This window comes from Dromiciops gliroides, chromosome 1, assembly GCF_019393635.1.
Source record: "Dromiciops gliroides isolate mDroGli1 chromosome 1, mDroGli1.pri, whole genome shotgun sequence".
Classification (NCBI taxonomy): domain Eukaryota; kingdom Metazoa; phylum Chordata; class Mammalia; order Microbiotheria; family Microbiotheriidae; genus Dromiciops; species Dromiciops gliroides.
The window spans coordinates 521,337,112-521,364,927 of NC_057861.1; the positions used below are offsets into that span (position 1 = coordinate 521,337,112).

At 38.2% G+C, this 27,816-nt stretch overlaps 1 protein-coding gene and 1 pseudogene across 1 annotated transcript in view; one reads left to right on the forward strand and one right to left on the reverse strand.

Annotated features, from left to right (window-relative positions):
* TRPM6 (transient receptor potential cation channel subfamily M member 6) overlaps window positions 1-27,816 on the reverse strand; it is a 253,994-nt gene that overhangs the window by 91,764 nt on the left and 134,414 nt on the right. The window contains exons 12-19 of the mRNA XM_043976597.1: window positions 26,772-26,906; window positions 25,264-25,317; window positions 21,790-21,930; window positions 18,432-18,566; window positions 12,004-12,284; window positions 9,921-10,149; window positions 5,081-5,233; window positions 428-574 (exon numbers count right to left, since the gene is read on the reverse strand). Coding sequence (XP_043832532.1) covers window positions 428-574; window positions 5,081-5,233; window positions 9,921-10,149; window positions 12,004-12,284; window positions 18,432-18,566; window positions 21,790-21,930; window positions 25,264-25,317; window positions 26,772-26,906 — 1,275 coding nt within the window. The remainder of the gene's footprint in view (window positions 1-427; window positions 575-5,080; window positions 5,234-9,920; window positions 10,150-12,003; window positions 12,285-18,431; window positions 18,567-21,789; window positions 21,931-25,263; window positions 25,318-26,771; window positions 26,907-27,816) is intronic.
* Window positions 25,358-25,853, forward strand: LOC122735228 (annotated as a pseudogene).

A 27,816-nucleotide genomic window follows, 5' to 3' on the forward strand; every position in this document is an offset into this window, starting at 1 on the left:
CCATGCAGCTACCATAACCAGGCCTGTGGATCCAGTCCAGAGTTCTTTCTACTACCACTACAATTTAGGTCCCAACAACTCTAATCTAACATGATTCTCTGAAAAAGTCACTGAGAAAATATTGCATTCCAAGAACCATAAATTCTTTTAGGTCATCCATAGGGTACAATACCATGGGATATAAACAAGGAGTTCCTAAAATCTCATAAGAAAGCAAACTTATATTTTCATTTCTGAGAGTTTTATCCCTTTCTTTCGCCTACTTCCCTACATTTATCACCATCCTCTGCACCATCATTTCAAACACTCAAAGGGCTTCCTCCCCTTGTTGGCACATTCTTTTCTTCTTAAAGGGAAAAAAAAGTCAGCAAAGCTGTTACTAGCATTTCTATAATCATTGGTTACTACTGTAGGAGCAGAGACCAACCGTGTAAAACCAGAACTTGACGATTGGAGCATTGTAGAATTCGTAGACTTTTCTGGTCCCAGGAAGGCTTTGGGGACCACGATGTGAGGCAAAGTTCTGATTATCATCAGGCTTCTCATCAGATCCCTTTTCAAAATCATAATCCTTCTGGGGGTTTAAAGAGAGAGAGAGAGAGAGAGAGAGAGAGAGAGAGAGAGAGAGTGAAAGAGAAAAAAAATATATATATATATATGAGAAATGTATTTTGTTCTTAGGAAACATATCATTCCACTGAATATCCTGCGACAAGAAACATCCTGAAAAGGAAATTTGTTATTCTGGAAACCAACCAATTAATGAATCCACTGTCTCCATGATAAGTCCAATTCATTTTCAAGTCAAAACATCACCTTCCTGATGTCATTGGTCCTCTTTGAGAATGAAGGACAAACAAAAACAACCTCAAAAGAGAGGCAGTGTGACAGAGGGAATAGAGATATTCTTGGAGTCAGGAAATCTTGTTCAAGTCCCACCTTTATTACATACTAGCTGTATAACCCAAGGCAGGTAATTTATTCTTTCAGTGTACTCAGTAACTCTTTAGGCTTCTAAATTATGGAAAAGTTATTGATTCATGTTCATGGAAGGGGCAGCATCCTATATCAGTTAAATTACAAGTTCACAACTTGGTAAGAGAAGGAAACTGTGCATTAAAAACTATTTTTGTCTGGAACTGGGAGTTTATAGATAGAACTTCTTCTGTGTAAACTCCTCCACCAAAACAGACAGCAACTCTAATTTTTAGTCTTATAAATTACCTTGGGGTGGGGCAGCTAGGTGGCGCAGTGGATAGAGCACCAGCCCTGGAGTCAGGAGTACCTGGGTTCAAATCCGGCCTCAGACACTTAACACTTACTAGCTGTGTGACCCTGGGCAAGTCACTTAATCCCAATTGCCTCACACAAAAAAAAAAAATTACCTCGGGCACTGAGAGGTTAAATCACTTGCTCATGGTGGCATAACTAATATGTATCAGGGACAGAATATAAGAGCCAGCTCTCAATCCACTATGTCAAGCTGCCTCTTTTTGCTTTACAGAACTATGTCCTTTATTATCTCTAATATACAAATGAGAAAAATAATCCACAGAATACTTTAATGTCTTCTTCACTGTCACAGGGCAGGTGCACAGTATGGGGGGGGGGGGGAATCAAAATTTAGAATACAAGCGACTAATAGATTTTAATCTGGATACATGGTATCCCAAAAGTCTTAATGTAGTTTTAAGCTTTAATGGCTTAGAACTGCACTCAGTTTTTTGATACATTCTATTTAATTCATAAACCCAGACCAGGAGAAGTTATCAAATAGCATACAAAGAGGTATTTCTTTATGGGACAAGAGGGCTTCTCAATATGATCCATTTCCCACAAATACTTATAGCATACCTAAAAGACTATTAGCCTGGATTCTCAACTGGTAAGCCACTGACCTTGAGGGTAGTTTATTGAGTTTCAAGGGAGGAGAAACAGATCAGCTAATCCCCTGTCTTTTTATTAGGCTTAGAAGTATGAGTCAGGATGGACTCTAAATCTTGGTTGTTCTTAAACAAATACTGGGATAAAAGGATGCAAAACAAAAGGGTTAGATGGGACTCCCCATTTCCACTTGAAATGGAGACATTCTAAAATGGCATTATTCATCTCAAGAAATGGAATTATTCATGTCAGTGACTCTGACTCTCTCTCTCTCTCTCTCTCTCTCTCTCTCCTCCCTCCCCCCCATCATCACAAAGCATATATTTATTACTTCTTAGGAGTTCTTTCTACTTAGACCAATAAGCCATTCTATCTCTTCAAAGGAATCACAAAAATATCCCTCAAAGCTGAAAATCAGCCACTTTTTCAGGACAAAAGGACAACCTCTGCCTTTGCTTTAATCATTTAATAACTGACCTCAAGAAAGATGATTTTGTGACCTAGACTATTCAGATGAGCGATCTGTATTTCCTCAATAACTGTAAATTATTGTTAAATCATCCACTTCCTTTGATACATTAAGTCCCGAACTAGGCCTACAGTCAGAAGAATTCGTTAGGTTGGAGCCAGAATACAGTTGGAATAGCCTAGAAAATCAGTGACTTCCTGAGATCTTAATGGCATAAATACCACTTAAGAAGAGCTCAGCAGGTAGTGGTGGTAATGAGTTTCTCATTAAATTACTTCTTGTGTGTATTATGTTTTGTACAGTAGCATTCCATCAGATCTGAATTGCCCTTGGTTATTGTGGCAGTTTTGTAGAGAGAATCCAATACTAACTGATGTTATCCCTGAAAAGAATGCTGAATTCCCAGAAGTAAACTGCCATGATAAAGAGTGCATAACTATAGTAGGGGGGAAAAAACTGGACCATGAGAAACAGTCCAGAGTTGAAGTGCCAACTCTAGCAACTGAATATGAACAAGTCACTTAATCCCTAAATCTCTGTCTCCTTATCTATAAAATGGAGTGAATAACATTTTCACTACCTACTTCATAGAGTTGTTGTAAGAAATGTGCTTTATAATTAATCTTGGAAGTACTACATAAATATACCCCCAAAATATTCATGAATACAATTTTGGAATTCAAATCCCAATCCAAGGGGAAGGAAAAGAACAAGAAATCTGTTTAAGAAGGCAGGACTGGACAGGTTTAGCTGTCCAAGTTAACAGAATCATAGATTTAAAGGTAAAAGAGACCTCAAAGCCACATAATCCAATCCCTTCATTTTACAGATAAGGATACTGAGACTCCAAATTAGTAACTGGTCTAACATCACACAGGTACTAAGTATCAGAGTCAAGATTTAAATCCTGGGGGTCAGCTAGGTGGCACAGTGGATAAAGCGCGGGCCCTGGATTCAGGATGACCTGAGCTCAGATTCTGCCTCAGACACTTGACAATTACCAGCTGTGTAACCCTGGGCAAGTCACTTAACCCTCATTGCCCTGCAATAAAAAAAAATTTTTTTTAATTTTTAAATAGAAAATAAAACTATTATCTGTGCAAGCAAGTTTAATTGCCATTCTGAGCAACTCTGGGCCTCAGAGTCCTGAGAGACAGACCACTTAGTGGAAGGATCTAATCCTCATACCTGTCAATGGTTTTTCCTTTTTGAGAAAGAAATGGCTTTTGAGAGGCTTCCCTGTAGTTTCCCGTACATACCCTCAGAAAATACTATTTGCTTAGCACTTGTAAGAAAATGCAAATACATTTTGAGGGATATTAGATACCCAGAAATAGCTTCCTTTGGTGTTCATTTCAATAAATCCTTTTACTGTGTGAAGCACAAGGGACATTAAGTACAAAATAAGCATAAATCTATGTGGAATGTTTCAGAAGCAAAGAGTGATTCCCGTATTTGAAGGACTGATTACAAGGAAGGTAAATACCAATTCTCCTTTACTGTTTTACTAAATTGCATCAATCTTCTACTACAAATAATGATAGAGCCTATAAAAAATCTCAGTCTTTATTGACTTTACTAGCCTAGAACCACAAGGAATAAGTGTGTCTAGAATTCTTCAGAAAACTCTTAGGAGCTAGCTAAAATGTGTCTCCTTCATTTGTAAAAACTCTCCAGGGAAGAGGGGCAGCTAGGTGGCGCAGTGCACAAAGCACTGGCCCTGGATTCAGGAGGACCTGAGTTCAAATAAGGCCTCAGACACTTGACATTAACCCTCACTGCCCTGGGAAGGGAGGGGGAGGGGGACTCTCCAGGGAGCAAGCAATGAGAAATTCAGAAGCAATGGCTTCAATGTTTACATCAGTAAATTTTTTAAAAATATAAGCACATGGGGGCAGCTAGGTGGTGCAGTGGATAAAGCCCTGGCCCTGGATTCAGGAGGACCTGAGTTCAAATCCAGCCTCAGACACTTGACACTTACTAGTTGTGTGACCCTGGGCAAGTCACTTAACCCTCATTGCCCTGAAAAAAAATAATAAATCTCCATATTTCTGGAACATTTGACAACAGAATACTACACCAACAAAAAGAATGAATCTAGGGGGCAGCTAGGTGGTGCAGTGGATAGAGCACTGGCCTTGGATTCAGGAGGACCTGAGTTCAAATCCGGCCTCAGACACTTGACACTTACTAGCTGTGTGACCCTGAGCAGGTCACTTAACCCCAATTGCCTCACTTATAAAAAAAAAAAAGAATGAATCTATGATTCTATAATCAAATGTTCCAGAAACATGGAGATTCCCCATTAATGATTTTTTTTCACCATTCACAAGATTTGATTTTTCACACATAATGTAAATTCATTTCCTATATATGCTGTATATGATGTAAATATTTGTGACTTTTGGCCCACCCTGTACAATATTCAGACTACTACAAACTTGCAGGTAGAATCCTGGCTGGGACAGAATGGGAGACACAAAACTATTGTTACACTCAATGTAATTCAAGATTTAGAAGGCATTTCAACCTCTTTCCATGCCTCAGGATCATTATTAGGAATATAAATAATCCCTCAGCCAAAGCTGAGTTTTGGTTAATAAGAGTTCTGAAGGACCTTAAGTCATAAAATAGAGTTTACTGGGGATTACTGCGGATGAAGGGAGAAGGGGGGGGAAGAACAACAATCTTGTGAGAATTCAATTCACTTCCATACACCATACTTACCACTGAGACATTTTCTTTAGTACTACTGGAACTCTGGTCGCCATGATGCCAAGTAAACTGAGAGTCCTGTGACTGGGGAACATGGGACATTTCTGCCTTGCTTTTGAATTCTAACATCAATATGGTGGGGGGTAAAAGAATACTTATGATGACCTTTAAAAGAAAACAAAGCAGAAATTAATAAAACACCAACAGCATATTATATGAGCTGATTAGATGGTATAGCAGTTAGACCACTGGAATTTTATTCAGGAAGATCTGAGTTCAAGTCAGGTACTTACTAGATATGTGACCTTGGACAAGTCACAATCATTCTGGGCTTCATCTATTAAATGGCGATCCATAATGTTAATATGAATGTATGGATCACCTGGATTTGATGGAGGTGCCTTAATATCCAGAAGCATTTTTTATGAAACCCTAGGTTAGTAGGAGTAAATTGCCCTTCAACTGAACTCCAAACTGAACCCAGATCGTGAGCTGATAAAGACCCTACCTGGTGACTTCTTTTCCCTAAGGATAGCCAAGTCCCTATCTTATGGGGACATCTTGGCGTCCTCATCCTTGCCAAACCCTTTTTTGGAATCCTGTAATCTTATCATGATGTCTCTGTTACATCCATTCTTGTTACAGTATTTGCTTTGGGTTGTTTTGTATCATGCTAATGAAGTTATTCTGTAACCTGTGAGCAAAAAACCCTTATATACCTTTAGAAAAACGGAGTCCCTGAGTCCTTTTGGGAAGGGTCTCCAACATGATCATGTTATAGTACTTCTTGGGACAAATTAAATTTGTATTATGTTTTGTTTCTGTCTGTCTCTGATCTGGTTTTTAGCCATGTTCTCTGATCTGATTTTGGTAGGAGACTTATGTTCTCTGATCTGGTTTTTTTAGGAGGACAGGTATGGAAACAAATAGTAGGAAATATTATGAGATTAATTTTTCTGATCTGTTTATTAATTCTGTTTGTAGGAGACAGGAAGATAAAAACTATATTAATTTTCAACAATAAGGATCAAAAGAGGTTTTTTATATATGTACATATACATACATACATATATGGTATTTTTAAAATCTCAAATTACTACATACATGCTACTTATCATTAGCTCACATTTCTACAGCACTTTCTAGTTTACAGACACACAACAGCACCCTATAAATAAGGTCGTGCAAATGTTATCCCTGAATTCTAGGTAGAGAAACAGGCTCATCAAGGCCCTAAAACTTGTCCAATTATCACATTGTTTCTAAATGGACTTTTAAAAGAACTCTTTTCTTTTCATCTTTTATGAGATCCAATTTCAGAACAAAAACCAGATTACTTCTGAAATCTCCTACCCAACTGAGGAGCCTCTTTCTTTGCCTTGTATATTGTTGGTCACTGTCCTTCAGGGTCAAAGTGCTTACAGTGCCTGGGAGACAAGATCAAATCAAAAAAAAAAAAAACTCAGGGTAAAGATTTCCAAGGTTATTCTGGAATTTGGTGGAGAAACAAAAAGAAAAAAAGAAAAACATATGCTTCTTGAGGGCAGAGGAATAACTTTTTTTTTTCCCAATCTGACTTTCCATGCAAGAATTTCTCTAATTCTCCTACAATTTGTTTGTGGGGTTTTTTTGGATGTAGAAAATAGAGCAACATGTAATATTCTACCCGTAGACATACCATGATTTTATTTTTTATTCTCTTCCTGATGCTGTGTGGGTTTGGGGGCCACAGATGGTCATTTGGCCAATGTCTTCAGAGAACAGTCTACAATAACTCAAAAATTTATTTTCCAGGACTAGTTCTGAGCCTCTCATCTTATAATTATGATATGAATCATTGTTGTTGTTTATCCTTCATTCTCAAAAAAAGACCAAATGAGTGAAGCAGAGCTGTGCAAAGTCATCAGCCTCTGCTCTCTCCTCCAGAATCATCAGAATCCAGTGGCAAGAAAAAAAATCAAGATGACTGGCATTCCATTCAATGACTAAGGGTCAAGAAAAAGATGGCCAAATTTACCATCCCAAAGACAATAATCTGGAAGAAGAACCTCAGAATTTTTGGCCAGACCTGAAAACAACTATTTATGCTCATTTGAAGCCATCAAAACCTAAACAAGGAGACACAGGTGCTTGGGCTGGGCCAATTATTGGTCGTTTGATGAAAATCCAGAGAGATTTGGGTTTAAAGGACTTCTCTGAACATAATACCCTATCTCCTCTCTGTCCCTCAGCAGTGTCTTTTCCTCAGGCCTGGGAAGCAATACCCTTTCACATCCACTTATGGGTTTTCTTGACTTCTTTCAAGTCTCAGTTCAGTCCCACCTTCTTCAGGAGGCCTTTTCCAGTCCTCCAGTTGTTGTTGTTGTTGGTGTTGGTGTTGTTGTTGTTGTTGTTGTTGGGGCAGCTTACTAGCTATATGACCCTGGACAAGTCACTTAACCCCTACTGCCTCAAACATCTGGGGGCTATCTGCAGTCATCCTCATATATATCTTGCCACTGGTCTCAGATGGCTCTGAATGAAAGTGTAAGGTAGGTGACTTTGCACAACCCTTCCTCACTTAAATCCAATTCATTGCAAGTCATGACATCTGACACGGTCTATTCAGGAATGAAGGAACAACAACAACCCAATCCTCCCAACTAAACCCAAATCATTCTGGCTTTCCTTCAATGGCCAGTAATAGGCCTAGCCCAAGTCTCTGTGGCCCATTGCTTAGGTTTTGATGGCTTAGAATGAGTATAAATAGCAGTTGTTTTCTCCTCTAGCCAGAAACTCTGGGGGTCCTCCCTCCTAGACTGATATCTTTAAGGTGGGAAATGGACCATCCTTGGCCTCAATTCTTACCTAGCCCTTAGTCACTGAATGGGCACAGCTTCAGACAAACTGAAACCTAGGAAATACCTTAATTTAGAAAGGCCAAGGTCACCCACTGCACCTTGAGCTGTCACCAGTCATTTTGACCTTTGTCTTACCAATAGACTCTGATGATATGGGATTTTTTTTTACATACATATCTTCCTTTATTTTCTTATAATTAAGCTCATTTTTTGAGACCTTTCTGCAATTTGTCCTCATCAGCTAAGAATTTTACAACCCAAGAGAACATAATGCTATTTCAAAACTCGGACTCAACACACAGAGTCCAACCACTAATGAACTAGAATGCAAGTTATTTATTTAACTAGCTAAAATATTGGCTAATAAAGAACATGCTTCAGTGTACTTTAACTTCCTCAACAGGTCTAGCTATGATGACCAGCAGCTAGGTGACCCAGTAAAGGCAGGAAGACCTAAGTTCAAAACCAGTCTCTGACATTTCCTTACTGTGTGACCTTGGGCTAGTCACTTAACCTTTTTCTGTCTCTATTTTCTCACCAGTAAAATGAGAACAATAGCACCTGCCTCCCAGGATTATTTTGAGGATCAAATGAAATCACATTTATAAAATGATTTGAAATCTTAAAACATTATATAAATGAAAGCTATTATTATTATTACCATGCTAGACTAATATCACTGACTCACTGTGTGATACTGAGCAAAAGGCATTTACTGTTAATGCTTCAGTTTCCAACAACAAAAAGAGACAATAAGGCAAACCTGCCCCTAGGCCACAGGTGGTACAGAGGATAGTGTTAAACTTAGCTAGAGAAACACAGGTATGAATTCTGTCTTGGACACTTCCTTAGCTGTATGATCCAGGGTAAGTCACTTATCTTAGTCTCAGTTTCCTTATCTGTAAAAGAGGGATAGTAGCACCAAATTCACAGGGCTGTTGTGAGGATAAACTGAGATCGTATTTTAAATATTTTGTAACCCTTAAAGTGCTATAAAAATGCTAGCCATTTGATGATGAAGAAGGAGGAGGAGATTCTGATGATGATGATGAAGAAGAAGAAGGAGGAGGAGGAGGAGGAGGAGAAAATTAACAACAAGAGGAGGAAGAGATAATTAGGGAAACGGGAAGGGAAGATAAAGGAAAGAGTGGGGGAAGTGCTGTTGTGTTGATTATAAAGGTTATTATTTGTCCTTTTCAGTGAACTCAATAACACGTGTTTATTAATTTCAACCATGCAATAAAGCTTAAGGCAGGATGGAAAGTTAAAGGCCAGTTGCAATTAAGCCTTGGTTAAATTACCCTTAAAAATTCCAGGCTGTAATTGCCTTGAGTTATAGTGGGCTGGATGTTGAAGATGATCAGTTGGGTGAAAAGGTAAGGTTTTGGACAATGTTGTAATATATTCATCCATGGCAAAATACAGTGTAATCAGTGAGTAGAAAATATTATAAATTTTATTTTGTTTTCTGTTGTTTACCTCCTAGGGAGGCTTAGCAGGTTAATAAAACAAAACCAAAAAAGTGAGATCAAGATTAAGTAAGATCGGGATTATTTTTAAAAAACAACACCCTATCATATGCAAAATTTGTTCATCCATTTATGCATTTTATGGTGATTTTACTTCTATCGAACTTGTGACATTTGAACATACCTTTGAGGAATATAGGGCAGGAATTTTACAGATTAGAAAAACAAGAAACACACTGAATAATGTAGAGAAAGAGGCAGAGAATTTTTTTTTAAGTACTGAAATTGGGTCCTGACTTACTACTTACTTACACAGCTACTTATTAGCTGTGACCTTATTCAAGGCATTTAGCCTTTGTGAGCCTCAGTTTCTTGTTAAATAAGGATAACATCTGAAACACCTACATCCGTGGGTTGTTTGTTATAAGAATCAAATGAGATCACATACATACAAATATTTTGTGAGATGTACATAATATACAAAATTAAGGTAATATAACAACAATTATTGTTATAATGATTTTCACAGGGATACAAAATTACCTTTAGCCATGAGTTTTTCCTCATTTTCAGGCGTCCCATCCACATATCAGTCAGTAACATCTGAGTACAAGTGTGAGAAACAAAAGATCGCAGCCCCACAGACACGGCCAGTTTCAAGCAAGTGGAATTACTCCAGTTCTTTAATTCATAGGTCAACAGCTTCATGGCCATTCTCTCATTCTGCTTAAATGCCTTTTCCAATACATCAAGAGCAAGCTGACCAAACTCCCTATTACAAAAGAACATGGAAAAACATGAATCAGAGCCCTAACATGAGTTAAAGATTTAGAAAGACCTAAAGGTCAATTTTACTGGGATTAAAGAGTTTGCAGAAAGAGACTTAAAAGTCTTGACATATGTGAGATATTATTATACAGGAGATCATGACTAGCTGTTCTCCACATTTATGTGGGACAAAATGAAAAGATTTCAGCTATACCTTAAGAAGTTTTAGAGGGCAACTAGGTGGCGCAGTGGATAAAGCACAGGCCCTGGATTCAGGAGGACCTGAGTTCAAATCTGGTCTCAGACACTTGACACTTACTAGCTGTGTGACCTTGGGCAAGTCACTTAACCCTCATTGCCCTGCCAAAAAAAATAAATAAATAAAAATAAAAATGTCATTTTGGCTGAGATTAGTCAACCTTTTCAAAGGAAAGAGCTTTTCTTGAAAAATTTCTCTGTGAAGCTTGATACTGATGATCAAACTCATGAGCAAGAAAAAGGAAAAGATGGAGGGATGCTTATGACTCTATTCCCTTCCACAATGGAAATACCCATGTGACCCAAAGAAGGGAATTGGTAGCAGCTCCTTCCCCTTGACCAACCCAGCAAGGGTCCATGAAAAATTATTTGGACAAGGATCCCTATCTTAGACCCTAAACAAAAAAGATTGCTAAACACTGGAAACAGATGACAGAGGAAAGTTGTAGATTTACTTTTCATTAAGCTATTTCAAAATTTTACATATATTATTTATTTGAAATAGTTTATCATGGTCCCACATGAAGGTAGGGAGATGAACTAATAATACCTCCTCGGCCCTAGGATTTTGTGTTTATATCTATACATGCCATTGTTCTCAGTACATAGAGGCACTTCCATCTCATAAACTCTTTAGCATACATTGAGCAAAAGTATAAATTTGTTTCCATTAAGGATAATCTTTATCCATTACTCTCCTTCTTACCTCATCATAGCAACCTAAGGATATGAAGACAAGGATCATAAAACAATTTTCCCTCATACAGCACACCAACATTCTCCTCCAACATTCTGTATAATGTAACATATTATTTTCTCACATCTATAATTAAGAATTATATTAAGAATTAAGAATGATTGCCTCCAATTTCTTTTTTTTTCTTTTTTTTTTTTTAGTGAGGCAATTGGGGTTAAGTGACTTGCCCAGGGTCACACAGCTAGTAAGTGTTAAGTGTCTGAGGCCAGATTTGAACTCAGGTCCTCCTGACTCCAGGGCTGGTGCTCTATCCACTGTGCCACCTAGCTGCCCCATCCAATTTCTAATTATAAAGTTGGTTCAAATTGAAAAAATTTGGAGAGGCCATCTAGTATAGCGCACTAATTTTGGATAAGGACATTAAAGCCCACAGGGCTTCAGTGACCAGGCTAAGTCACATAGCTAATTAGTGGCAAAGTCTAGATTCTGACTCCAAACTCCTATGCTCTTTCCACTAAACCATATTGCCTCTTCATTGAGAAGAATGAGCCAAAACATACAGCCTTTGAAGAAAACCCTGATAATAAAGAAAAGGTTTAAAATACAAATATAAGTACAAATATGAATACAAATACAAAAACATTTAAATGTACATATACACATACACATGCATACATATGTTACATGCATTCGTACATGTGTGCTATGCATATGTATGTCTGCATATACATATACCTGTACATTTACATATACCTATATGCATACACATATACATATACATGTACATATACATATATCAGTATGAATGCTTATTTTAGGAGTTCAAAGCTAAAAGGCAGAAAAAATGTCTAACCCTTCTAAGTAACATCAAAGTTTAATGTAAGGTGAAGTGGGACCTCTTACTTTGAGTAATTGTTAAACTCCTCCGAAGAACCATCCAGCATGTTGCTCTCCTCGGCTTCCTGTGCCATGGCCCGGTACAATTTGCAGGCAACCACTGCCTTCACCATAGCCTCCTCTCCATGCTGCCAAAAGAACATTGCCATCTTCTGTCTTTTCATCAACACTGCCCAAACCAGCAAGTCATTATAAGGGTAAACGAAGCCAGCCGACTCTGTGTCCTCTGGTAAATTGGCCACTTCCTTTGACTTCTTTCTTGATTTATGAAGGCCTACTGACTTCTCCTGTTGTTAGGCAAAATATGAATGAGTTCCTGTCTATGAGGATTCACATGATGTTTGTAGTACAGAGCCCTGAACTGATGATACTCCTGGGTTTGGTAAAGAAAAGCTGAATCGGCCTATCCTACTTTCTATGGAATGTATCTAAATTGGGATGTGAGATAAATCACACATGCTATTTGCAAATATTCATGGTAGCAAACCAAAATGATATTATATTACAGAAGTAAAAATCATAATCTCCAAATACCATCTTAGCCAACACATTAGGTAAATATCATGTTCTCTAAACACCATCTTAGTCAATAATTCCAATGTTTCCCCCCATATAAAAACTTCACCAAAATTGCTAACAAATAGTCAACCCAATCATTGGAGCTTGGCATCTATTCTCTTGCTCTGCTCACATTGTCTTCTCTTTAATTTATGTGATATAGATCAGGGAAGCAATATAAATAGAGTTTGTTTAAGTAGCTGGGGGTTGAAAAAACTAGAGGCTACGGTGTTAGATACTCCATCAATACGAATAATTAAGTCTCCAAAGGTGATGTTAGGAGTATTACTGAAACTTCTTTTATTGAGGTCGCCTTACAAGGCCCTGAAAAGGCAGGAGTAGAAGAGAGATGCTAAGTGGGAGGGAGGATGGAAAGGATAATATATTAAACTAGTGTCTTATCAACAACCAAAGAACTAAAATTTGACTATTCAGTAGCTAAAACACCAAGGAAAACTGGGAAAACACAAACTACTTTTCTGCCCTGTGAAATTTTGTAAACGATATTAAAGATCAACACGAACTTCACTTTATTCTCCGGTGTTGAAATTATGACAGAAATTCTAAGTAGTTTCTTCTATTTCTTTTAATACAATGGAAATTATATTAATTCATGGTGATGGGCAATCACTTTCTTTTTTTCCCCAAAAAGTTGCTTTTTTTTTTCTTTTGCCCAGGGTCACATAGCTAGTTAAGTGTCAAGTGTCTGAAGCTGGATTTGAACTCAGGTACTCCTGAACCCAAGGCCAGTGCTTTATCCACTGCACCACCTAGCTGCCCCCCCAGAAGTAACTTTTAACAAAAATCATCTTAAATCACAGAAATATGAAAGGTTCTTTCAGATGAAGGCTAGGAGCCAAGATAGGTAGGTAGGTAGGTAGGTAGACAAACAGATGGATAGATGGATAGATAAATGGATAAATAAATGAATGAGATGGATAGATAGACAGATAAATGACATCTCAGAGCTGGGTTGACCACTAGAGGGAGAGGGTAGACTGATGGGGACAGTGACAACCCAAAACAAATCATATGCTTCTTGCCTGCAACACTTTTATGAGGGGGAAATCAAGTTAAAAATTAACATTCAGGGAAGGCTAGAAGAGGACAATAAGTCAAAACCTAAGGTCTGTGTGTAAAAGGAGGGAGCCTTCCCTTCTCAACTGCCTTTGGAGAGGTTATCTTAAACTGACTATAAACAAAACTTCAGGGGGGATTGGAGTTTTATTTTGTTTTTGTTTTTTAGGATGATTTAATGGGCTTCTTCCTAGAGTCAAGTTCCAACCTTAGGAGAGGTGAGAGAGAGGGCAGCTAGGTGGCTCAGTGGATAAAGCACTAGTCCTGGATTCAGGAGGACCTGAGTTCAAATCGAGCCTCAGACACTTGACACTTACTAGTTGTATGACCCTGGGCAAGTCACTTAACCTTCATTGCCCCGCCCCCCCCAAAAAAAAGAAACGTGAGAAGGGAAGGGGAAGAGAAGGGGAAAGTAAACAAAGTACAAATTAACAAAATGATATGTAAGATTATGTTTCTATGGTCACCAAAAAGACTTATTGTTAAAATAAGGAGAAAGGCACAATATAGTTTCTGAATTGTGTGTCAATTAACCAATCAATCCATAAGCATTTAAGTGCTTGCTATGTGCCAAGAATGTGCTAGATTCTGGAGGAACAAACCCCAAAATAAAGCATTCCTTGAATTCAGGGCTGTTACTTTCTATCAGGAAGATGATATGTAGATACAAAATATTCATTAAATAAATATGATGTGATTGGGGTATATGTGGAAGCCCAGATTGCTGGGAGGATTAAGAAAGGCCTCATTTAGATGACAATTAAGCTAAACTTAGAGGAAAAATGGGGATTAGAAGAGGCAGAGTTTTAAGGAGAGAGTCCAAAGGTACCAAGATAAGAAGTGAAATGTCATTTATCCACCTCAAAAGAAAGAACTGATATTGACTTGACACAGACAAAAGCATACTATTGTTCACTTTATTTTTTCTTTTATTCGAGTTTTCTTGTACAAAATGACCAATATGGTAATGTTTTACATAATTGCACATGTATAAGATATATCTGATTATTTACTTCCTCAGGGAGGGAGGGAAGGGAGGGAAGGAAGGATAGAATTTGGAACTCAAAACTTTAAAGAAAAATGTTTATTATGAAAAAAAGAAAAGAGAAATGAAATGTCACGAGTTAGGGCATCAAGGAAGCCCATTTGGCTGCATCATCATAAAGCACTTGAAGCCAGGAAAGGGAGAGACATGTAATATCATCTGGAAAGACAGGCTGAAGCCAGATTGAAAAGGGCTCTAAATGCCAAACAAAGGAGTCTAGAGGCAAGATTCTAGCTTCTGTAATTCTAGAGGCAAGAGGGAATGACTGGAGTTTGTTGAGAAGGAGAGTCACTTGCATTTTAGATATATCACATTTACATGGAAACTTGTGAACATACCTAACTTCTTTCTACTCTAAATCCAAAAATGGTATCATTTGGCAAAAAGTGAATTTCCCCCCATGATATTTACTCTATTATCTATCTTCTTTCACCCTATCCCTCTTCAAGGGGGATTTGCTTCTGTCTGTCCCCTCCCCCAATTTGCCCTCCTCTCTTTATCCCCTTCCCCCCCCATTTTCCTGCAGGGTTAGAGATATTACTCCACCCAATTGAGTGTGTACATTATTCACTCCTTGAGCCAATTCTAATGAGATTGAGGTCTTTGAGCCTATTTTGAAGAGTGTTAGGCTCATTTACTGCCCAGATTAAATAGATTACTCCACCCAATTGGGTGTGTGTGTGTGTGTTAATCCCTCCTTGAGGCAACTCTGATCTAATAGAATGATTTTCTTTAAAAACAAATAATCCACTTCTGCTTCATCATTTTTACATCCCTCCCTAGCTCCTAAAATTCCTTTGAATGGGAAAATGCTAATCTAGCTCATTAATAATAATAGAATGCAATTTCAGAATCCAGTCTAATAATGATCATTAGCTCCTCTGTGCATTTTGTCACTAACATTAATACAAGATGAGGAGAATAAGACTTTCACGTTGCTTTTTTTCCCTTTTGTCTTTGAGCCTATTCTGATGAGTGTAAAATTCATTTATTGCCCTGCTCCTCCCCCATCTCTTCCTCCACTCCATAAACCCTTTCCTGTTTCTTTCATGTGGGATTTTACCCCCATGCTACCTACACCCTTCTCCCTCCCCTGGTGCATTCCAGTCACCCCTCAATTTAACCCTAAAGATGTCATCCCCTAGCTAGATGACACAGTGGACAAAGCATCACCCCTGGATCCAGGGGGATCCCAGCCAAACCCCAGCCTCAGACACAAGACAGTCACCCACTGTATGACCCCAAGTATGTCCCCCAGCTCCAATTTTTTATGGTTCTTTAGGGTCTTGTATTTGAAAGTCAAATTTGTCACTTGGTTCAGGTCTTTTCACCACAAATATCTGAAAGTCTTCTTTTTCACTAAAGTCCCATTTTTTCCACTGAAAGATTATGCAGAGTTTTGCTGGGTAGGTGATTCTTAGTTGTAATCCCATTTCCTTTGCCCTCTGGAATATCATATTGCATGCCCTCTGGTCCTTTAATGTAGAAGCTGCTAGATCTTGTGCTATCCTGACTGGGGCTCCACAGTATTTGAATTCTTTCTTTTTGGCAGCTTGCAATATTTTCTCCTTGACCTGAGAGCTCTGGAATTTGGCTATAATATTCCTAGGAGTTTTCCTTTTGGGATCTCTTTCTGGAGGTGATTGGTGGATTCTTTCAATTTCTATTTTAGCTGCTTTTTCTAGAATTTCAGGGCAATTTTCCCTGAGGATATCTTGGGAAATGATGTCTAAGCTCTTTCCTTGATCATGGTTTTCAGGTAGAGCAATAATTTTCAAATTATCTCTCCTGGACCTATTTTCCAGGTCAGCAGTTTTTCCCAGAAGATATTTCACATTGCCCTCTATTTTTTTATTCATTTGGATTTGCTTTATTGTGTCTTGGTTTCTCATAAAGTCACTGGCTTCCATTTGTTCAATCCTCATTCTTAGGCAATTATTTTCATCAGAGAGCTTTTGTACCTCCTTTTCCATTTGGCCAATTTGACTTTTCAAGCTGTTGACTTTTTTCTCATGTCTTTCCTGCATCACCCTCATTTCTCTTTCCATTTTTTCCTCTACCTCTCTAACTTTATCTTCCAAGTCCTTTTTGAGCACCTCTATGGCCTGAGACCAATTCGTATTTTTCTTGGAAGCTTTAGATATAGGGGCCCTGATGTTGACATCTTCCTCTGAGGGTGCCCCTTGGTCTTCCTTGTTACTGAAGAAACTTTTTATGGTCCTCACCCTTCTCTGTCTGCTCATCTTGCCTTTCTTTTACTTGACTTTTAGCTCCTTAAAGTAGGGCACTGTTTCCAGGCTGCAGTATCCCAAGCTTAAGAAGTCCCAGGTGGTATGATTTAAAGAGGATCAGGTTCTTCAGTCACCTGGCCTGTTCCCTGGTTCGTAGATGACCCTAGACCAACTTGCTAATCAACCAACTTTGTGTGTTGTGGTTGTCAGCTCTGACAAGCTTGTGCCCCTCCCCTACCTGGGCCACTGCTACTCAAGCCTACCTCCTCATTCCCAAAAAGGGTGAAAAACCCAAGTTGTGCCTTAGCACCAGCATAGACCCCTGTAATCTACCCCCTGCCAAGGGCTCAGCCCTCTCACCGGACTGTGAGCTTAGTTCCAGACGACACTGGCACTGCAGTTGATTCAGAGGCTCTGGGGAGTCTCTTTCTCTGGAGAGGCCTTCCAGGGACTGGATCTATGTCAGGGTGACTGTGGAGTTGGGCTCTACTCCTGTCTCAGCATAGCAGCACCCTCCTTCTGACCTTCCAAGCTGTTCTTGGTTAAAAGATGATTTCAACACATTCTTCTGTGGGTTTTGCTGCTCCAGAAATTGTCCTATGGCACTATTTGGATGTTTTTTGGAGCAATCGTGTCATGAGTTCGAGAGCTCACTGCCTTTCCTCCACCATCTTTGCTCGGATTTTTTTTTTCAATTTAGAATTTCCTTAACAAAATTTTGAGTGTGAGCAAAAAACATATGCTTCAAAACCTCAACCCTTCCTATTTTTCCAGTCTTTTTATATCTCACTCCCTCCTACCTACTTTTCAATCCAGCAACACCTGCTCTCTTGATGTTCCTGGCATAATACTTTTTCCTTGACTGTACCCCATACCTGGAATACTCTTTGTCTGCTGGATTCCCTAGCTTCTTTCAAGAATCATTTCAAATCCCACCTTCTGCAGGAGGCCTTTCCCTCTCTCTCTTCCATCCCCTGACTAAAAATTCCTTCCTTCTGAGTTTAACTGACATCTACTATAGATTTAGAAATATAAAGATACAGATATATGTTGATAGTTGTTTTCATGTTGTCACCCTCATTATAATGTAAGCTCCTTGAAGGAAGGGCCTGTGTTTCAGCCTTTGAATCCCCAGCTCTTACCACAGTGCCTGGCACATAGCAAGTCCTTAATAATTGCTTTAGGACTGATTAGTTCTGTAGAACTTTTTTTAATTGTTGTTGTTGGGGGAGGGGGGTTGAGTTCTTTTTTTGTGGGGCAATGAGAGTTAAGTGACTTGCCCAGGATCACACAGCTAGTAATTTTCAAGTGTCTGAGGCTAGATTTGAACTCAGGTCCTCCTGAATCCAGGGTTGGAGTTTTATTCACTGCATCACCTAGCTGCCCCCTTGTAGAACTTTCTGAAAAATCTTTCTTAATTACACAAGATGGTGCTTTGGGAAGAGACAAGGCAGGGATTTAATAAGAAATGTAGGTGACATAAAAATAAACGATATAAATACATATATTTTTAAAGATCATACCTTGAATTTGTAAGGTTGTGCTGTTCTAATGAACTGGGAATGCAAAGTATTTTCAGCAGATCCACCCAGGCTTCCTGAATGACTGATCCGGTGAAGGGCAGGATGAGAAAAGCTCTGAACAAAGCCAGTCACTCTCTAATTATTGGTGGTCATTGTTGTTGTTGTTGTTGTTGTTGTTGTTTGAAAAGACAAAACAAGGAAGGGGTAGAGATGAAATTGTTGACAATCAGAATTTCATTTCTGGATTACCTTAGAAATTGAACACCACCTAGATGAAGTTCTATGCTACAAAACAGTGACTAGCTCACTTTCTCATCCTTGATTAATATTAAATTTCCCCAGAGCTAAATGTACCTGACAGAACGAAACATTATCTACTTCTTAAGAAAGCACAATGTTCTTTTTTTTTTAAATCTCTGCAAATTATTCCACTCCCATGCCCTCTTACATATTCTATGCCTACTCTCTATGTGGAAATTCACATTAACATCAATGGGAGTTCCATAGTTGGAACAACTTCCGAAAATGTAATCAAGATTCAGAATTGTGATAAGAGAAAAATCCTGTACACAAGCAGCTCCAAGGTTAAGTCAGAATGTTACTGGTATTCCTCCAGGGGTTATACAGCATCCACATGGAAATTCAGGTGCAAGGACCCTATGGCAACATCTTTCAGCTTCCATATGCAAGGGCTTGAGGTCTTTGAAAAAATTTTTTTAAAAAATAAAAGTCTACATAATGAAAATATCTAGCATTCTAAATCATTTACCACTTGCCTATTTTGTTTATTTTCATAAAGGTTTATACTTTCTAATTTTTTTAATTAGACACACAGTATTATGGATCAAGGAAGAAAAGGATAATATAATGAATCTTGCACACTTCAGTACTTACATGCTTGTATTATCCATTGAAATCTACATTCATTGCATGATAAATTTAACATGAGCAACTCCAGTGAACTATAGCACAGTATAGCATAAAGAGTACTCAGTAAAATGTCTTAGTATCACAGATCTAAAACTGGAAGCCAGTGAGTCCAATACCCTCATTTCACAAGTAAGAAAACTGAAGCCCAGTGAGGCTAAGTGACTCAAGTTCTGAGCCTTTCTGTCATACCTGCTATTGTGGGACACTGCGTAAGTTTTTTAATTTGGGGGGGCTTCAGTTTCTCATCTTTTAACTGAAGGGATTAGACTCAATGAATTCTAAAGTGCTTCCCAACCCAAATCCATGATACCCTGTTCTCATGGGACCCTTTAAGCCAATTGGGGCACCAAAATATAACCTATTAGGAGCATTATCATAATCCCAATTTATTAGTAATAGACAGGATCCAAGATCCTTGAAGGAAAATCTGGATCTAGTCCTAACTCTGGTCTTTCCAATGTGACCTTAAGGAAGTCTCTTCCCCTTTCTTGGCCTTAGGTTATCAATGTATAAAATGAGGAATTTGAATTCGATGATCTCTAGGGCTTTTTTCCAGCCTTTATTATTCCCTGACTCTTAGAGTTGTAGTTAAGTTTAGCCATGGCAATAAGTACAGCCATGTCTCAGTTCCAGTCCTGACTAGATCCTCAATTTCTAGAACAGAGACATAGGTGAACTTGCCCTGGAAGGCATAGGCATGAATATGAATATATATCAACCATCATTTTCCTCTGCCAATCTCTATCCCTTAATGAGCTGGAAAGATCCTACAAGGCTAATTCCCCTAAGGCTCACACCATGACCAAAGTTATCTTTATTCCAGAATACTGCTACTAGTGAACCCAAGGTAATAGCTTTATTTTGTTTTCTTTTAATGACTGCAGTGGAGGTTGTGAAGGTGTGAGTCAAGTGGAAGTGGCAATAGTGTATAATACTTCTCCTGGAAGTTTAATGGTGAAAGGGAGGGAGAGAAACAGAATGGCAGCTTGGGACGAATCAAGAGAAGCATGTTTTTAGTATAGAGAGACTCGTGTGTGCTAATAAACATAGGGGAAGGAGCCAGATGAAAGAGCAAGACACAAAGAAAGACAGGCAGACAGAGAAGGAGAAAGAGAAGCAAAGACAGGAAGAAAAGAATTGAGGGGAATGGTTAATGAGGCACTTCCAAAGGAGATGAGAGAAGATGAGATAAAGGGAATGAGGGAGGGGGTTAGCCTTGGCAAAGTGGAAAACCATCTAATCTTCTGAGACCAGATGAATGGAGACTGAAAAAGGATAGATGAAGACATTGAGGGGTATGAAGGGAGGGAAACGAGGAGGGAGATCTTATAACAGACAGCTTCAATTTTCTTATTAAAGCAAGACATAAGAGCATCTGTGGAAAAAGCAAGGAGGAACTGGGGGCTTCAAGGAGTAAGGAGAAGGTTCTGAATAACTGTTATGGGGAGATGTGAAAGGTACTAAGAGATAAATTTTTCAAATTTCATTCAGCAGTGAAGGCCCCATTAAGGTTAAATGTAATACGTCTAGCAGAAGTACATCAAGCAATATTCCTTGACAGACTGGCAATGATACTTTGGCAATGACCTATATTTGAAGCGGTACAGTGGATAGAGCACTGGGAGTCAGAAAGAGCTGAGTTCAAATCTGATCTCAGACACTTACTAGCTCTGTGACCCTGAGCAAGTCACTTAACCCCGTTTGCCTCAGTTCTTCATCTATAAAATGAGCTGGAAAAGAAAATACCACAAACCACTCCAGTATCTTTTCCAAGAAAACTCCAAATGGGGTCATGAAGGATCAGACATGACTGAAACAACCAAATAGCAACAATAGAAATACGGGTAGCCGGAGGGCCAGAGATTGAAGAGAGGAGGACTTTGTATTATCGAAATTTCTTACTCTAGGAGAAAGTGTGAGGAGGGAAGTGAAGTCAGGAACCAGGAGAACTAGAAGGGATACTGGAAATAAAAGTCAAATGAAGATGAAGTTTGCTTTCTGGAGTAGTGAGGCAATGGGGTAAGAACAGATTGTGTTAAGAAAGGGGATTTCAGAGTTGGTAATCTGGGAAGTGGAAGAGTTCTGGATGATAACCACCCCTGTAGATTGATGAGATAAAGTGGAGACAGAAGTCACCAAAATCAAGAAGGTGGAAGAATTGAAAGATCAGTCAGAAGAATTTTCAACACAAAGAAGCCATATGGTATAATGGAAAAAGTATGGATCCTGGAATCCAAAGGACTCAGCTCATAACCCACTTCCGACATGACCTTTTACAACACTTCAGGAAATCACTTAACTTCCTTGGTCAGACCTCAGTGTCTTCACCTATACAATGAGCAGGTTGGACTCAAAGACCTCCAAAGCCATTGATCTTATTTATGGGCAGTGATAGAGACATTGCTCAGACTCACTTCATTGACATTACCTTATGTTTTCTGTGAAGCTTATTGTATAGGGCTCTGAAACTCTTCCTTGTGTAGCTGCTCCGATATGCTCCACCAATTAGGGACTCTATCACTAATCCAATATCAATCAATGTGATTCTGTAGTCTGAAGGAAGAGTGCTCTATAATTCAAAGGTTAAAGCACATCATCACTCTTGACATTTTTTTTCCTCTGTGCTACTACTATATTATAATCAAATGAACTGCAGTAGTCAATCCATTATATTCAATCACCTTTAGGATAGATTGTGCACGGATCAATTAATCTGAATATGTATTGAATTACATATTTGCTTGCTTGTTAAGATAGACAATGACACACACATATATGTATGTGTGTATGTGTGTATGTATGTATTCTCTCCTAGTGAAGTGTATGAATATATGTGTATGTATGTATGCATGTACATGTGTGTGTGTGTGTGTGTGTGTGTGTGTGTATGCATTCACTCCTAGTGAAGTTTCTCTGGATGCCTTAACTATCATGATTCAATTGTGAATAATGAAATTCAAGTATCTGCCTCCAGATTTCACCCTGCATCAATGCACACAAGTGCTCTTAGGTTTCTCTAAATTCATCCCCTTTTCTATTTCTCAAAGCACAATAACATTCTATTATATTTATATACCATAATTTCTTTAGCCATTCCTCAAATGATGGGAACCCCCCACAGTTGCCATTACAAAAAGAGCAGTTACAAATATTTTTGAAAATAAAAGACTAGGAAATCATTTTTATGATCACTATAGAATACAATGCTTTTCCTGTTTAGTTATCATTCTGAAAACTTTAATTGATTTCTGACTCCAATGAATAGTGAAAAAATGATCCAGAATAATCCATAGGATTCAATCATATCCATTTATTTTGGAAGTCCTCTCTTCTCTGAAGTAACAAATCTTTTTTTTTTTTTTTAAAGCAGAGGGTGTTTGATTCACTACTAGAGTTAGATGACCCATTGTGATGAAGTTAAGGATTACTCAATATTGTATGGAAGTATGCAAAACATAACAGAAAGCAAGTGGCAAAAATTCATGAAGATAACGAGTGATATTTACAATGAAGATGTTGGCCTGTTTGGAGGGTCCCTTGATTCTACCATCAAAGAGGACTCTATACTCCAAACATAAAATCTGTACTCTTTAGAGTACAGAATGAATGATAGTCACAATTGTACAATGGTTCTTGACCCCTTTAATTGAGATGTCTAAAGACTTTAGCCCAGTGCAAAAAAGAAAAGTAAATAAATACATGTTCTGAAATGTCTGAAATAAAGAAATGTAAAGAAAGTACAAAAAAGCTAATGCATATTGGGGTTTGAGACTTCCCTGTTGTACCATAGGAATACCAAGTAATAACAAATAGAAGAATATTAGAGTCTCAAACTTACAAGTAAATTAATGTAAAGGTCTTAATACTATGGCTGAAATAACTAGACCATTAGCAATTGATCAGAATTAATGGCTCAGGGGCAGCTAGGTGGTGCAGTGGATAGAGCACTGGCCCTGGAGTCAGGAGTACCTGAGTTCAAATCCGACCTCAGACACTTAACACTTACTAGCCATGTGACCCTGGGCAAGTCACTTAACCCCAATTGCCTCACCCAAAAAAAAAAAAAAAGAAAGAAAGAAAAAAAAGAAAGAAAATAATTAATGGCTCAGACTCATACATATTGCATGGTATCAGATGATGCCAACAATTTCTGTTACGTGGCCAGACACAATTATGCCTCTCTTTTCATAGTACAGTAGTTTGTTTTAATGGTCACTTTTGTCTTTGTATCCCCAGCATTTGGCACAATGACTGGCACATAGTAAATGCTTTAAAAATGCTTGCTGGGGGCAGCTAGGTGGCACAGTGGATAAAGCACTGGCCTTGGATTCAGGAGTACCTGAGTTCAAATCCAGCCTCAGACACTTGACACTTAACTAGCTGTGTGACCCTGGGCAAGTCACTTAACCCTCATTGCCCTGCAAAAAAAAAAAAAATGCTTGCTAATTAATTTGCAATTGCCACACCTTTATTTCATACTAGAATACATATTGAAGCTATATGTTGCTGATTATTTTAATAAACTATCAAAAATATATCTTTGACTCCTTTTCTTTTTCTGTTACATAAACATCTTGCCCTTTATAAGAAGCTCTAACATCATAAAAGACTGAAATAATTGCTTACAATTCTTGAAAATCCCTTTGATAAGGTATATAAACTTGTGACAAACAGGGGTAACTTGGCTGATAAGAAAAAATTCATTCCAGTCAACAAATGTTCCAAGTAACTACTTGAGAAATTAATCTGTTTTTCTAATAAACATGATCACTAAACCTAATATTGAATGATTCAGTTTATTTGCTGTGACAGTACTTAATTTTAAAATCTTCACTTTCAAGTTATCTTCAATAAAATAGGAAGGAAATGACATGGAGATCTGAGTGTGACCACTGAAATAAACAAATTCTGAGTAAAATCCACCTATTCTGAATAAAACATAAGGCAATCTACTTTTGCGGTGCATGTTGACTGAATGGAATATAAAAAATGTGCATTGATCTTTCTCACGTTCTTTTTACCTTTCTGTACTAGGAACAAAAGATAATGTTTTCCCCCCTAACAGTATTAAACATCACTCACCTGCTTTATTCATTTTTCTTGTATTTCATGTAACAAAGACCTAGTATACTTAATGGAAGCATTGAATAAACACCATTACAATGCAACAGAGACAAAGAATGCATCCATAAGCAAATATATATAGTAACAACACCCCTGTTTTCCAGTGATTCTCCAACCTCCAATCCTCTACAAATTACTTTCACCATGGGGCACAAAAACATCTAGTAAAGATTTCTATCAACATATTTGACCTCAGAAATATAATGTTAATGGTGCAGGAGACTGGGGGAGGGAGGATATTAAACAATGAGCTATTAAAAAAGAATGATAATAATTACATATTTGGAAAGGTACTCCTAATTTGCTGTTGTAAATAAAACTAGAAGTTCTGGGTACAAAGGAAGGAAATAGGTGCTAAATATTCCTAAAAGCAATAAAGATTAAGTAAACAATGGGTTCAAATATTAAAAAGTAATTGAGCAAAACCAAATTTAGTTCAATTGTTTCTAAGTCCTTTTTCCAAAGTCCCTTTCAAAAACAATGAGAACTACACATACAAAATATTTTGCACAAACTGTAGGCAACTTTTTATATTTACTGATGATTGCCACCATGCTATAGTAGAAAGCATAATAGATCTGGAATAAGGAACCCTAGGGCTTAAACCTCGGCCCTTGGCCAAGCATTGAACCTCTCTCCACAACTCAGTTTCTTAATCAAATAACATGAGTGAATAGGACCAGAACTCTAAGATCTTTTCCAGCTCTAAAGCTTGTGAAGCTTGCATCATAATTAGAAAATTTCTTCATTTCTCAGGCCTTTGAGAACATTTGGTTACCTGTTTTACATCACGAACAAGATGATGCAAGAGCACATTGCTTGGTCCTTGTTTCTGTAATGACAAGTAAGAATTAAAAATCAGTATGCTTGTCTATTTTGACCTACAGCGACCACAGGAGAAGATGGTGGCTCCCAGTGCATCTGGGATAGGCCAGCAGGTATGCAGCTTCACTACTTCAGTAGGTAGACCATTTGCCAAACTCGTCAGGCCTCCAATTCAAGTATATGGTCTAAAAGGTCAATATGCTACTGCTCTTTATTCTGCTGCATCTAAGCAAGAATAAATTGGACGTGGTAGAAAAGGAGTTACTCAGAGTAACAAAACTTTTGAAGGAACCCAAAACAATTGCTTCTATTATGAATTCCCATATAAAGCGTTCTGTTAAGGTAAGAACCCTAAATGACATAATTGCAAAAGAGAAGTTTTCTCCCATCACAACCAACCTCATAAAAGTGCTTGCTGAAAATGGTCACTTAAACAAAACCCCAGGAGACATTTCAGCATTTTCGACCATGATGAGTGTGCATCGTGGGGAAGTACAATGCTCAGTTACTACTGCATCTACTTTAGATGAAGCAACTCTTTGAAAAAAGGGAAGAATTAAAATCAACTCAAAGGAGTGGCATGGGTATACCAAGTTAAAATGATAATATAAGGAAAGTCTCAGAAGCAGGACTATACACATGGCTTATTCAGAAGCCAGTGAGCAGAGAAGAAGTAAGAGATCTGGTTGGGAGTAGTACGATATTCATTATAGAAGTAATACAAGATCCTAACATGCTCCAATATCATTAGTAATAAATTTCTTTAAGTCAACTTATGGTTCGTTTCAATATAATGAGCATACTGCATATATTTTCTTTTCATTTCTTTTCTTTCCTTTTCTTTCTTAAGACTTAGTCTTCCTATGTCATTTAGGCTAGAAGTATAGTGTCCACTCTTAGACTGATCTTATTGCTTACTATCATGCAAGCTTAAAAAAGAAATGAAATTTAAGAATATCTCAAAGGACCAAGCAAATTATTATATAATGATGCCCCTGGTCCTTCTAATGTGAATCTAATGTGAATCTGCTCTGTTTCCAAGTTGGACCAGTTCACCCTCTCCTTAGCCTAGTAGCACCCCAGTTCCCAGGGCCTCATGATCATATCAGTGACAAACAGAATGGAAACCAGACCAGCCTCATCCTATTGCGATTCAATACTCCTGAGCTCAAGCCATCTACCAGCTTCATCCTCCAAGTAACAGAGATTACAGCTGAGCTCCACTATTCTTGGCCAAATATTTTATTCGTGCTCACTTGTCAAAGTAAAAATGAGTAAATAAAAAAAGGCTACCACTGTGGAAAACTGAACTTTCTGCTCAGTTTTTACCTTAGCTATAAAAGTCTATCTTTCAATAAACTATCTGAATTTAACTCCTATATATCTTTTGAAGTATGAACTGTGGATTCTAGAATAGGGTGTCTGGATCCTACGACACGTGAAATCAGTTACAATACTCACTGTATTGTAGAGGTCTTCCAGCCGGGAGATAGTGAGAAAACGGTGCAGGTTCACTCCATATTCTATTAAGAGCTTCACAAAATCCACCCGATCCATCATTAAAGCATCCATCATGGCTTGTTCCAAAGAGCCAGCCTTTGAGGTGCAGAGGAAACAAGAAGCATCAAGAAAGAGAAAGATGATACCTTTCATCTGCAGATCTCTGAGGTCCTATTCAGCTCTAACCATGACACTAACTAAAGAAGGAAAATGGATAAGACCTTGAAACACAAGGCATTTTCATAGGGAAATATTACATATAGTGCAAAATGCAATTTTGAGTTTTCCAGTAGGATTAAAAAATTAAAATATTGTTTTTATCTAAATGGGAATGATACTTGTCATTGATCTTTGCACCTGAGGGAATGCTGCCTGGTACAGGGGAAACCTCTGGCTCTGAAATGAGAGGGTTACAGACAGAGAATGGGTATGTCATTTCTTTGGTATTGTTGTTTGTCCTTCATTTTCAAAAATAACCAATGACATCGTAGGTGATGTCCTGATTTATACATGAAGCAGATTTAAGTGAAGCAGAGCTGCACAAAGTCGTCAGCCTCACTCTCTCTTCCTGAGTCATGGAAGTCCAATGGCAGGACAAAAGTCAAGATGACTGGCAATGGCCCAAGATGCAGTGGATGGCCCTAGCATGTTTGATGCCCGATCAGACTCTAAGCTCTCCACAGCAACTACTTCAGCCACCGTCATGGCCATTGGAAAAAATTGTTCTCATTAGCCCACTCCACCTAAGAGAGTCTTCCCATACTCGGAGTAGACATCCCCCTAACTCAACAACAGACCTGTGTGACATCTAGTGGAGTAGACCTCCCATTAACTCACCAACAGGTTTGACGCCTGTTGGTTATCTTTGGTATAAGGAACTCCTGAAGGAGGAAACGACTTCTACCAGTACACAGCAGCACCTCTTTTGCAACTTACAGTCTTACAAGAGTTACCCTAGGTTAAAATCCTGCCTCTAATGTTTTGGTTTTTTTTTACCTTGGAAAAT